Below are 13911 nucleotides of genomic sequence, written 5' to 3' on the forward strand. Positions count from 1 at the left end.
CTCTACAGGTGTGGGTACATTTGTGTCAGATTAAAGTCAAAAGCAAGAATGCAAACCTATTTCACTGCAGTGTACTGTAAGGGCCAGTATACTCTCAGGGGTCATAGTTGAACTGAAAAAAATTCTTGTACAATGAAAAGAGATAAAACATACCATCATAGTAGACAATGGCTCCTACCAGCTTGTCCTTCTGGAGCATAGGGAAATGCTCAAGTGCTCTGGATTTGCTGAGGACGTAACTGCTCTTCAGGCAATGACTTCCTGCAACCAGATCATACATCTTGATTCCCACCCAGTAATAAGGTAACTGCCACCACCTACAGCATAAGCAGGGAGAGAGGTGTTTTTAGAAGCACAGTATAACATTAAGGAATGTCACCTTAAATTACAAGAAAAGCCATTTAGGAAAAAGTAAAGTTATACCTAGAAGTAGTGGGCTGCAAAAAAGAAAAGTGGGGGGTGGCGAGGTGGGGAGAGGCTGCATAGCTGCTTCTGACAGCAGCCTGCCGTAGAGAAGATAATCAGCTCTAGTTTATGATCACCTCCATGGCTCCTGCTGCATGTTACAATTCTTGAGATCTAGACATGGACTCAACTAGTGTAGGCTGGAAGCCTTAGCGATGTACTCTCCATCCACGTGGAAGAAACCCTCCGAGATCTCTAACTAAACAAGGACTAGACAGTTAAATCTGCTTCTAGCCCTATACCACCCAGGTGGCTAAAAGAATTACATAATCCACTTTTTTTGTGTTACTGGACCCCTCTTCCACTCAGGGCAACCCCACACACAGTTCTAACATTAGGGGAATGGGTTTGATCATGTATAGTCACACCTAATGGATGAATTTCATCTATCTTAACTTAGACAATAAAAATGACTCAGTATAGCTAAGCTAGCTGTGCTTTTAGTTGCTACATGGTAATGTCAGGATAATTTTGGGGGGAGAGGAAGTCTGCATTTTACACTGCACACATGACCTCATCCGACTGCCTTAGAGTAAACACAGCTGTTCACCTATGCACTCCAAGAAACTGGAGTAAGATTCCATTAATTATAAACACAGAACTCAGCCTGCTTTGCCTTCAAAATCTGGCCCTTAGACATAGGTCCACAGAGAGCATTTAAGAAAATCTACACTTTTAAATACACCAAAGAAAGTATTTGAAATGGATTAAAGATTAGGACCAATTAAAAGCACATTAAGAAATAGACACAGAAGGCTTGTTTCCATGAGAACCGTGTTGTTCTGCTGACCTCGGACAAGCGCATAGCATACAGGTGATGGCAAAGGCTTACTTGTAAATCGGAAGCATTATAGGCAACGGAGCTGATAAATGGGGAGCGATTTCTAGTAAGTTGGCACGTTCGTGGAGGGCTTCTTTCACCATCCTATACTGAAAATCAAAACAGAGGAAATTAGTTTGGCAGTAACAGATCATAATATTTTCAAATGGCAAATAGACACCCTGCCAACTGATTGATATACAGAACCCTTCTACCTCTGAGTGAGGAGAGCTCCCTCCTAATCAAATCTCTAATAATACATCATGCTGTCAACCTCAAAGATTTTTTAGAAACCTTAACTGTATTTGCATAGGAGAAAAGCATGCTGTCAGGGCTCCCAGGTGTCAGAGAATTTCCTGACTTGAGTTACAAGATTATTGTAACCATTTATCTTGCTTTCTCTGCACTGTCCCCGTTCTCACTTCCCCAAAATGTTTCCTCCAGCTTAGAGATAACAGATTGTTCAAATTCACGGAAAGTTCTCGTGTCTTCCCTAAACCCAACAAAGATGATGTGTAGCCCTGGACAGCTATCATACAGATGGTAAAGAAGCCTTTGTCTTCACTCCCACGGCCTTCATTATTCCTGCCTAAAGAGGTAGCATTATCATTATAATACGAATTTTACACATGACAATATGTTTGTAGGCACTGACAAAATAAGCCAGAACACATCTGAAATCAGCGCATCATGAATCCTGTGCCGTTTTCTTTGCATCCATCACAGGTGCTGAAGAGAAACACAAGAAAGGGGGACAGATTCAAAGCTGACTTGTCAAGGCGAGAAAGGGAAACAGACTGAAAACTTGACAATGGCAAGTCCTCGCTGCTCTGTTTTCCTTGTATGAAAAGCAGATATGGAGGGAAGCTGATTTTTTTTTTTTTCACCCCTCTGGGAAATGTCATTTCCCACACTGCCTTGGCAGTTTTCAAATGATGGCAGACTGGACACACAATAAAAAGTGTGACACACAGAAAGCGTGACTCAAGTCATTTTTTTTTTTCCTGAAGAATATGTCAGTGACAATATGAGTGCATGATTGCAGCTGCAGTTAAGAGATCAATTTGGTGCTCCATCCGAATTACAACACAGCTCCCCTGAAACTGCTCGGAAGTAGCAATCTGGTGGCCACTGACAAAAACCCAATCATAATTGTTAAAAGGCAACCCATCCGAAAGTGTTTCTGTAAATCCGCTACTTTGACATGCTTGTACAGACAAAAAAAAAATCCCTGGTTACCCATAAACATAATACTATACAAAACGAACAGGGACGCCTCTCCGGAAAGGTGCCCAAGCAGCGTACACTAAACAGGTATTTTTTTGAACAGGAAAAAATGTTAAAAGCCATTAAAAAAAAAAAAAAAAAAAAAGCCTGATTTAATTGGGTAAAAAAAAAAGCATAGTGGCAGTTTTTGTTTAACAACCAGCATACACAATTACCTGCTCAACATCCAAGTTCATGACAGCCTTCTGGAGATATCGCACACCACCATGGATCAATTTAGTGCTTCTGCTGCTGGTCCCCGATGAGAAGTCATCTCTCTCTACAAGGGCTGTTTTCAGTCCTGTGTAACCAGAAAACCAAATTAACTTCTTAAATTACACAATTTGTATGTAATTCATTAAAGGCACTTCTCCAGGGTAGAGACAATCGCTGGAAAAATTAGTCTGAACATGGATAAATTTGTATTCAAAGTGTAGCGCACTGTCTGTATTATAATGGAGAGATTTCAGGCTCTTCCTGGGGGAGAAGTCAACCCAGAACTGGAAGCATATTAAACTGTGAATGAATCGCACATAGAAAACACTACAGTACGGTGTCGTGGAAGCAAGATTCTCTGATGGATTTAGGAGATCGAAGGAGGCCCTGGCATTCTTTTCCCACGTGGCAGTCAATGGGTGCTATCACACAGCCTTCAAAATGCATGCCTGGCCCCTCCCTACTGACCACAAACTTCTCCTTCCTTGCACTCTGTGCACTGTAATGCACTTACCAGCAAAAGCAAACCAGACTCCTGTGTGCCGGCCTGAGGTGCTGATATGGTGGACATGGATTAGAGGACACAGGCATGTGGGAATTTCCATGGGTAAAGGAAGAGAACAGGAGCTGGGGGAGTGGTTCACTGGGTACTGTGCTTGCTGAATAAGCATGCAAGCATGAGACCTGAGTGCAGTCAGTGGAACCCACCAAAACTATGACCGAGGTAGTGCATATCCATAATCCTAGCACTCTTACAGAGAGACAGGAGGCCCAGACAGGAGAACCCCTAAAAACTCACCAGCCTCCTGCTGCATGCAGTGGTAAACATCAAAAGAGACCCTGCCCCAAACAAAACTGTCTCCTGTTTGAAGATACACATGCACACATACATAAACACAAATATTTAAAAACCAAAGAATGCATTCGTTTACGATATACTATTCCAGGATTAAAAGGAAATATGACCTAGGCTGTATGAGCCAGTGCAGAGTATCCACGAAGAAAGGAAACAATCGTAGGGTTGAAAGATGGCTCAGTCATTACAAGCACTCTTGCAGAAAGGACTTGAATTCAGTTCCCAGCCCCCAAATCAGGTGGCTCACAACTGCCTGTAACTCCAGCTCTTTGAAACAGAATGTCTTCTTCTGGCCTATGTACAAGCCTACACTCACATGCACACACATGCACAGAGAGAGACGCATGTTTTTAAATGATAATCATCTTTCTCAGAGGAGAGTGAAAAAAGACAGGTACATTCTAAAAGTCATCCTATCCCCTTTTTCTGAAGTCTACTACAAGGCTTTTAGGGGAGAAAAATCTACATCTGATTTCTTTTTTTTTCAGAGACACCCCTGCCTCTTCAAGACTGCAGACGGTCAGCAGTGCTATTTAAGTTAGCGCCATTTCGCTAGGCGATTTCAAGTCACAAGATGTGCGGTATATATCCACAGGGACCACTGGGAATGTCTGGAGGCTGGTTACTCCTGTATGCAATAGGTAACATCATGGAATACAAGTACAATGAGAATACGAGGCAGAAGCAATTTGGACTCAAAAAGCTAGGATAGGAGAAAGTGCCTGCATTAACTTCACAGCCATTTAGTATCAAAGGATTGCTTTTATAACTTTTAACAGTTTAAAATTTGGACAAAAATATCATTATAAAACCGAAGCAATATTAAAAGGACAAAATATTTAGAAACAGTGAAGGCTGAAAGATACAGATTTTAGCCAGGAGGTGCTGAAGCACACCTTTAATCCCAGAGCTCAGGAAGCAGAGGCAGGTGGATCTCTGAGTTTGAGACCAGCCTGGTCTACAGATGTGAGTTCCAGGACAGCCAGGGCTACACAGAGAGACCCTGTCTCAAAAAAAGGAAAAGGAAGGAGGAAGAACAGAAGGAGGAAAGAAGGAAGGAGAAAAGTTCAGATTTTTGATACAAGATCAAACCGTGCCAATGCCCTAACTAGTAAAAATAACAGAAATCACAAGTGCTAGGAACACACATAACTATTTTTAGACACATACACCAGAAAGTTCTGCAAAACTACAAATGTATTTTTTTATTTTTATTGTTATTATTTTTTTTTAATCTTTTTTGGCTCTTCAAGACAGGGTTTCTCTTTGTAGCCTTGGCTGTCCTGGACTTGCTTTGTAGACCAGTCTTGACCTGAACTCACAGAGCTCCTCCTTCCTCTGCCTCCTGAATGCTGAGATTACTGGTGTGCGCCACCATACTTGGCTAACACTTAATTATTAAAACATTAAGAGTGCTTAATTTGTTCAGGGTATGCTATAGACAGACAGAGGAGGATAGCAAGATAGTGCATATTTTATTTTTTATTTTAATTTTTATTTATTCATTTTACATCCCCATCGTAGCCACTTCCCTCCTCTCCTCTTGGTCTCATCCTTCCTCTCTGTTTCCCCTATCCCCCCTCCCTCAGAGAAGGGGAACCCCACCCATCCACCCCAGCACATCAAGTCGAGTCAGGATTGAGTGCATCCCCTTCCCCTGTGGCCTGGAGAGGCAGCCTCACCAGGGGAAAGTGATCAAAAAGCAGGCAACAGAGTCAGACCCCTTTCCCCTTAGGGCACCCATATGAAGATCAAGTTGCCCTTTGGCTACATTTTTGGGGGTACCTACGTCCAGTCCATTCATGGTCTTTGGTTGGTGCTTCAGTGTCTACAGTCCCTCCTGGGTCCTATTTAGTTGGCTCTATTCATCTTCTTGTGGAGCTCCTGTTTCCTCTGGGTTCTTTTATCCTTCCCCCAACACTCTTCCACAAGACTCCATGCACCCCACTCAATGATTGGCTGTGGGTCTCTGCATCTGTTTCCATCAGCTACTGGGTGGAGCTACTCAGAGGACAGCTATGCTAGTCTCTTGTCTCCAAGCACAGCAGAGTACCATTAATCATGTTAGGGACTCACCATAAGATGAGTCGCAGGTTGGGCCAATCATTGGCTGGACATTCTCTCAATCTCTGCTTTATTTTTGTCCCTGCACATCTCGTAGACAGGGTACATTTCGGGTCGAAGTTGTTGTGGGTGGGTTGGTGTTCTCCTCCCTCCACAAGGAGTCATGTCTACTTAGATGGTGATCCCTTCAGTCTCCTTGTCCCTTGTTACTAGGAGTCTCAGCTAGAGTTACCCCTCATATCCTCCCAGGAAAGAGGATTGAGTCAAAGTATGGACACTGGTCATGAGGGCACAGGGACCAGCTGTCAAGTGGCTCTGCTCAGGCCAATCCATGAAGAACCACAGAGTCTCACCAGGGCCTCCTTCAGAGAAGAGAAAACGTGTCTTGCTCAAGATTAGAACCCGAATTCAGGGCATGAACCCAGAACTGCATATACTGAAAGTCACACTTGCCAACCTTTTCGGCACATACTTTACCACCTTTACTTAGTAAGTCCAGCGGAGTTCTTTTGGTATTCTAAATAAGTCCATTTTTTTTCTTCAGCTGAAGATCAGACGAGGGAGTTGACTTTCAGATGGTATTTAGGAGCCACATTATTTAAAACATGTCTCTCTTTAAACCCTAGCATCAAGACGCCTGTACCATAAAAAGAAGGAAAGTGAGCCTGAGAGGGCAAGAAGAGGGTGTGCAACCTCAGCTTCCTACGTGGGCAGCCCAAAATGCCCTTAGGCTGTGAGCTCAGCCCTCCCACATCGCCTCCAGTACTCCACCCGCTCCTCCTCACCTCGCTCCCTACCCATGCAGGCGGTTGCTCTCATGGAGCAAGCTGTCATGTGTTCTGTGTGGAACTGAGAGGCCCCAGATGACAGGTCATGAGGAGTGCAGGCCTTCGTCCAACAGCTAGGGAAACTGGACCTTGCCAGCACCACATGAGTCACAAAGAAAGGCTGCCAGTGGACACTCGGAGCCCCAGCCCCAGCAGAGGCTTACTCGCTGTGACTCCTGACTGTCCCAAATGAGGTGATTCAGGTATTCTTGTTTAAGCCGCTTAAATCTATAGTAAGCTTTCCTGGTAACAAAAATTCCTGTGTGAGGAATAGTGATGTCCGTTTGGGTTTGTTGTTTGTTTGTTTCATATTTTATGTGTGTTTGTGTGTGTCCCTGGGTGTGTGTATGTGCACCACATGTCTGCAGTTCCAGAAGAGATCAGAAGAGCTGTCCTATCCCTAGAGCCATCGGTGGTTGTGAGCCACCATGTGGGTGCCAGGAACTGAACCTGAGCAGCAAATATTCATAACTGCTGAGCCATCTCTCTAGCAACCCCAATTTAGTTTTTAATCACTCCTGGGGAAGCGAGCCTTCAGTAACGGTTGAGCTCACAGAACCGTGCTCAAGGTGGACGAGCGGGTGAGGGGGTAGGCACAGGCCAGCTTGAAGAGACAAGCTGAACTTACTAATATCATCTGTAATTCCAGTCCTAGGATTTTGAGACTGGGGAAGTACGAGCTCTACACAAGTCTAAGCTGCACAGTGAAACCACGGAAGAGGAGAGAGAAGGCTGAAGAGGAGGGCAAGGAGGAGAGGACGAGGGGGGGTGGCTGGCAAACTTGAAAGTTCCTAGCTGTCACCAACAGCTTGTCGCTGGGGGCTAGAGAGTGCAGGTCACAAGGGGCTTTTCATCCACACGGGGGCATTTGAATCCTGTCCTGTAGGCCACTGTTGTCCACAACAGCAATCACTGGATATCCTCAAAAGGAAAACGCCTCTGAGAATATGGCCGCAGGTCCAAGGGTAGCTTCAGTTAACACGCTTCATTAAAATAATAAGCATCGGGGTCTGCAAGCCCTGTGCTTCTGGGTGTGCATCTCCATGAACCAGGGATTGCTTGGACAATTTTTTTTTTTAAGCAGAAAATTTTCCCCACAGGTTCTGAGAGATTGTTTGAGGAAGCACTACTATGCTTCCTGACAAGGGAGGGACCTGCTGAACGGCTGAAGCTGAGAAATCTAATGGATTAGGGTTCTAACGAGATTTCTTTGGATGAGGAAGTAGGGATGGGGCTGGAAAGTTGTCACTAGGAGATCTCGGGCTCACAGTGCAGCCAGGGCCTCAGGGGACAGCCCTAAGCAAGACAGTGTCTCAGGGACCCTGCTGCCGAGGGGACTTTTCTTTCTTGTCGAATCCCCAAGCCACCCACCAGAACTTCTGAAGAGAAATGAGATCACTTTTCCCAAAGCCAGCAGCAACCATAGCCTCCAAAATGACCGCCAAGTCCGTGTATTAAGTCACCATGTTACCTGAAAGTTGTTTAAACTACAAAAGAGGAAAGAAAGCCCGGAAATCAGAAACTTGATATTTCCAGCTACTCCCATGTATCAAGCGCTCCGAATTTTCTCAATTTGGCGAAGGGGAATCAAGAGGGAAAGTTACACAATGTTGACGCGTCACCGGAAGTCTCCGCTGACTCTGTGACAGCATTCTTTGATTACGTAACTAAAATCGTAAGGCTCTGGATGTTTATGATGGTGCGTGCCCGCGGGTTGGTTTGTGGGGGGTAAGGTCTCACGGCGTATGTTAGGCTTCCCCTTAACTGGTTGGGTTGCCCACTGTGTAGCTGGAAACGCTTCCTGCCCCAGCAGGAAGTGGGCTGGGATTACAAATTCGCATCACTGCCCAACGACTTGCTTTTTTGTTTATTTTCTACTGTGTTTTCTTAGCCTAATTTTTCCCTCCCCAAAAATTTTAAATTAAAAGCTTTGTTTCCTAATCTAAGGGTAAGGTAGTAAAATAAGAGGGGGCCTCTTTATCCTCTCAGAAGAACTGAATGGCATTCTTGTGTTTTGCCTGTATATATATATATATACAAACATATACAAACACACACACACACACACACACACACACACACACACACACACACAACTTGTTCATGCCTGGTGCCATGGAGGTCAGAAGACATCTCAGATCCCTGTAACTGGAGTTACAGGTGATTGGTAGCTGCTACCTGGGTGCTATGACTCAACCCCGGGTCCTCTTGAAGAGCAGCCAGGGCTCGTAAGCACTGTGCATTCTCTCCAGCCCCCAGTTCAAGATTCTTATGAGAAAGAGATTTGTTCTCTTCCTTTCCCTCACTCCTTTCTTACTTTTGTTGTTTATTCATGTATTTACTAATGCAGGGCAATAAGCCCTACCATTGTTGGGAAGAATCAAATCAATGCCAAATGCTAGCATCAGTCTATTTGAGGGTTTTATGATTAATTTTAGGGGGTGGTCTCAGGAATTCCACAGTGATAGAGTAATAACCTCTGGAATAGAATCTCAGGCAGAAAGATGATTTGTAAAGAATACGGTCAACTTAAAATCTACCTCTCATTCATCTTCACCCCAACTGGGAGTGTGCTGAAACCATACCTTCTGGGTAGGTTGAGGTCTGCCTCTTCTGTTCTAAGTGACACTGCCTAGCTATTTCCAACTAAATCAATTCCTGGATCAAGACAATTGGATGAATACAGGGGAATAATTACAACTTAAAGGGAGAAATGATGTTTAACTCTCACAACATGGTATAGAACAGAAGTATATTTTAATACCATTTACTGATTATCTTATCATGCATGAAAACATGCTCAGTATAATAAATGCAGAGACACAAAGGGAAGAAAGTAAAACTCTTCTGAAATTGCATCACTCAGAGATAACCACAATTGACGTCTGGGCATTTAAACATTCACATGTTCTGTGCATGTATGTAATATGTATATGTGCATATGTGCGATTTTTCAAAAATAGAATCATATAGCTTGTTTACAATTTTTCATCTAACACCGTTTGTGGTAAGTACTTTGTGCATCAATAGTGTATATAATTTTATTTTTAAAGCATTTTAAGGTATTACATTAAACACTTAGTGTGATTTATTTATTCATGTCCTTATTTTTGAACATCTGGCTTATTTTTCTTTTTTCACTTTTCCCTCTTGTACTGAAAGACTGTATTTTCCTTTAAACTCCCTGTATCTGTAATTATGTCATTAGGATAAATTTTCAGAAATATGATTGTTAAGGTTTGCTAATTGGAAATCAGGAGTCATTGCTATGGGTAATCAGACACCAAGGCCATGACATACAAAGTGTTCTTATGAAGGGCTCATTTCTTTAAGACAGCACCTGTGTGAAGCTGGGCAGTAATCCTGGCAAAACACGACCAGGACCCCGCACTTTGCCTGGCATTCTCTGACAGTGAATGTTAATTTTGCATAGACAGGTGAAACATTAGACATTAGCTATTTTAATGCCTCTGTGCTTATATTAGAAAACAATACATAACTGATACATATATATACTTCAAGTTAGAGTATATCATTAACACAATCTATGTTATTTAGATATATAATTTTAAAGTACAATATTGTGCTATAACATAATAATATAGTTTTAAGAAATAAGAGAGTTTCTGCTATAATTCCCTCTCTTTACCTTGTTAGTATAAAAATAGCTGGGAGTGAGGGTAGACTAATCAATCAATGAAAGGAGACAAAATGATGAAAATAATACAATAACTAATGAAAACTAAGGTTAATCATTTAAAATGTTTTATATGTGTTACCCTAATCTTGCTATGCTTGAGAGTTTATAGCCTATATACACTTGTGTTTAAACATATAGAGATTACACATATATTATACATATATATAATTTAAGTTATTCTTTCATAATATTCTTTTCCAACTTACAACACACTTTGGCTATTTTCACTGCAATTACTTAGAGGTCTACCTGATTTTCTATAACTGACTACGTCCCTATTTATTAAGCCATTCCCCAATACTTTGCTATCATGACTACTACTATAAATAAAATTCTGGGGATCAGGGAAATATATCAGGAAGTGGAAGTTCTAACCATACAAGCCTGAGAACCTGAGTTGGATCACTACACCCGACATAAAAAGCTAGATGTGATAATATAAATTTGTAATCCCAGCAGTCCTACTGCGGGCAAACATTCACACACATGTACACACAGAAACAGAGAAAGGTGAATACATACATACATACATACATACATACATGGTTTTTAACTAACAAAAATTTAGTTAATATGGTGACCATTCCCATCTTTGAACAACAACTGCTTTCTTTATTCAAACAAAATTACTTAAAAAGACATGGTTGGTTCAAAATTAACATAAACACTCTATGGACCAGTAATGCAGCAGAGTGTTTAGGCAAAACGCTCTTGTATGGGTGGGCTCAGGATCTGGGACTATGTTCCTGAAGGGTAAGGAATATGATGGCCTACTGTGGGGAAACAGCAAACTTTGCGTCTGAAAGCTGAGACTGAAGAAGGGTTCTTCTTTATGTATGCAAAATTGCCAAGCTCCTTCTGACCACTGTCTATGGCTGGGGTCCATCTGCTGGGTCACTGCCAGATGCAGGAAGATAAATACAGCCCGGACCCCTTCACCAGAGCCAAGGCTTCAGCTGGCTCCCCAGATGGTCAAGATCAACACAAGGTAGAGGACTCAGTGAGAGGGAAAGTCCCAGAAGGGTCTGAAAGACAGTAGCAACTAAATCTAGAAACAGAACAGACTAGAAAACGGAATATTTCCTGATGGATTCAGGGAAAAGAGAAATCATTGCTGACAGCTATAAACCCGTTGGTAAACCCACCAAGCTCCAATGGATAGTCCCATTCAATGGTCACACAGATAGCCCAGATTAAATAAAATGAGTCATAAATCAAAACCAAAAAGTTATAAATCTGAGAAAGAAAGAATGAGTGAGAAGGAGGGGTTGATAATGGTGGGAAATGAGAGAGGATGAGAGGAGATGGCATTAAAGTATTACATATATGTACTAAAATGTCAAAGAGCTAAGTTCATTGATAATTAAAAGAAACAAAATCAATCTAATATGATACACAGAATGGGAGGAAAAGCAGCAAAATGAAAAGGTTAAATGTGGCCAGAGCGATGGCTCAGCAATTAAAGAGCATTTACTGCTTTTCTAGAGGTCCCAGGTTCAATACCCAACACCCACATGGCAAATAACAACCATTTGCAATTCCAGTTCCAGACGGTTCAACACCCAGTTCTGCCCACTGCAGGCACATAAAATAAATTAAAGATAAATAAAAATGTTAAAGGCTAAAAAGTACATAGAATGTAGTTATACAAATAACTGTTTATGACAGGTAAAACATTGAAAATATCTGAAATTTAAACTAGGCATGGGAGAGGCAAGAGGTCCAAAAGTTGTGCTGCCTGGCTAATTTACAATCAGTCTAGGCTACATGAAGCACTATCATAAACAAATAAACTACCTGAAACAAACCCTTTCCAGTGTGATAAGTATTTTCCAGGTTTCATGTAGTTTGTAGTTTTACTTTATAATTTTTTTATTTTTTTGCTACAAATAAAATTTTTGGTGCTGTTCTGTTTTGTTTGCAGCAATGGAGGCTTGAACCCAGAGCACTGCACATACTGGATTAAAGGTGATTAAAGGTGTGTGCTAAGGGTTTACCTATAGTCCAGCGAGAGTAGTCATGCTGCTGGATTAAAATCCCTCTACAGTTATTTTTATGTGTATGCCTTTGTGAGTTCATCCGTAACACATGTGTGCAGGAGCCCATGAAGGGCAGAAAGGGCATCGGATCCTCTGGAGCCAAGATTCGTTCAGTAACTGGGAACTGAACCCAGGTCCTCTAAAAGAGCACTGAGTGTTCTTAACTGCTCAGCCGTCATCTCTCCATCTTTCCAGTCTCTTGCTTTTAGGTCTTTAAAACGTAGTCTCAAAACCTTGACCTCCTGATCCTTCTGCCACCAGTCATGCCCACCACCCTTGGCTGTAACACACATTTTCAAACAAGACGACCACTTAAACACTTCTCCGGCAAGAGAGTCTTTTCTGCAATTTAAGCAGAAGAATAAAGTTAAACTCTGTAAATTATGTTTTAAACCAAAAATGTCCTCGGCAGTCCCAGATACACACAGGTAAAGCCTCATAAAAAGAAAATGAAGAAGCCAAGGCAACCCCTGAGGGAGAGACTGCATTAATCAGAGTCTCATTTCTGTTTCCTTGAGAGCAAAGCCCCCATGATAGAGCCTGAGGGCTGTACCTGAGGGCTCAAGAAAATATCCGCAGAGGTGTGGAACAGTGAAGCCGTTACTATTGATACTAGACCTTCTGGAGAAGATGAGCCAAGCCAAACTGTGCATGTTATGTTGATTAAATAATATTCCTGAGAAAATGCAGATGATGAGGATGTAAATGAAGGAGCATTATAAGGACTCTACAGCCTCTCCCTAGCCTTTGTTTATCCGTTACCAAAATTATATTTGGGCACAGGATTTTATCTAAGAGCTTGTGAAAACATTTCTATAAAAGCCTGTTCACATCTGGTGGTTCCCCCAAAACTTTGATGCCCTGAAAAATCTAATTATTACTGGTAACTTTAAAAGATCACAGTAATTTATTTTTGTCAAATGTGACTAAAGATTAATGGATACAATCAGGAATAATTTGGTAAAAATGTATCAAACATAGAGAAAGCAAAATTTGTTGTTAAGTGGAGCATCAAATATAATAAAAGAGCAAATTCCATGAATGAACAACAACAATGTGCAATTCATTAACCAAAGGCCCATGGTTATTTCACACTTCAGAGGGCTACTGATATAATCAGAAACCACAGTAAGGGGATAAATAGAGACTACCTTCAGAATCTCCTTTTATGTTTTAATTATAAACACTCTGCCCATCCTGTCTATAAATCATAAAACTAGAAAAGACATTCAGCTAATCATTCTAAGATGGTAATCAATATGTCACAAATATTAAATGTATATCATTGTATTAGATATCAATTATAAAACTACAAAACTCTCATGGAAATATCATCAGCATTGTTGTCAGTATCAATACCCACAATGCCCTGATCACTACTGAAATGCCTACTTATTTGCTCAACAACAACAACAAAACATAGCAGTTCATATCTACTAGTGAAGAAGATGGACACATGGTACCTGAGCTCAGGTAACCAGCCAGAGGGACAGAATATACATTAGTATAAATGGATTATTTTAAGTTATGAGCTAGTCAGAGAAGAGCCTAGCTAGATGGCCTAGGCTATTTGCAAATAATAAGTCTCATGAGTCGTTATTTTCAGGGAGTATAGGGGCAGGAGGAAAAAAAACCCTCCTACAACAGTGATTTAAATT

General features: G+C 41.6%; 1 protein-coding gene across 3 annotated transcripts in view; it reads right to left on the reverse strand.

Moving 5' to 3' along the window:
- Positions 1-13911, reverse strand: part of Gpd2 (glycerol-3-phosphate dehydrogenase 2) — a 145559-nt gene that overhangs the window by 75785 nt on the left and 55863 nt on the right. For all 3 annotated transcript variants that reach the window (XM_055600530.1, XM_055600529.1, XM_055600532.1), the window contains exons 4-6: positions 2728-2852; positions 1298-1395; positions 154-317 (exon numbers count right to left, since the gene is read on the reverse strand). In XM_055600530.1, coding sequence (XP_055456505.1) covers positions 154-317; positions 1298-1395; positions 2728-2852 — 387 coding nt within the window. The remainder of the gene's footprint in view (positions 1-153; positions 318-1297; positions 1396-2727; positions 2853-13911) is intronic.

Source organism: Psammomys obesus, unplaced genomic scaffold, assembly GCF_907164565.1.
Source record: "Psammomys obesus unplaced genomic scaffold, mPsaObe1.curated_primary_1811, whole genome shotgun sequence".
NCBI lineage: Eukaryota > Metazoa > Chordata > Mammalia > Rodentia > Muridae > Psammomys > Psammomys obesus.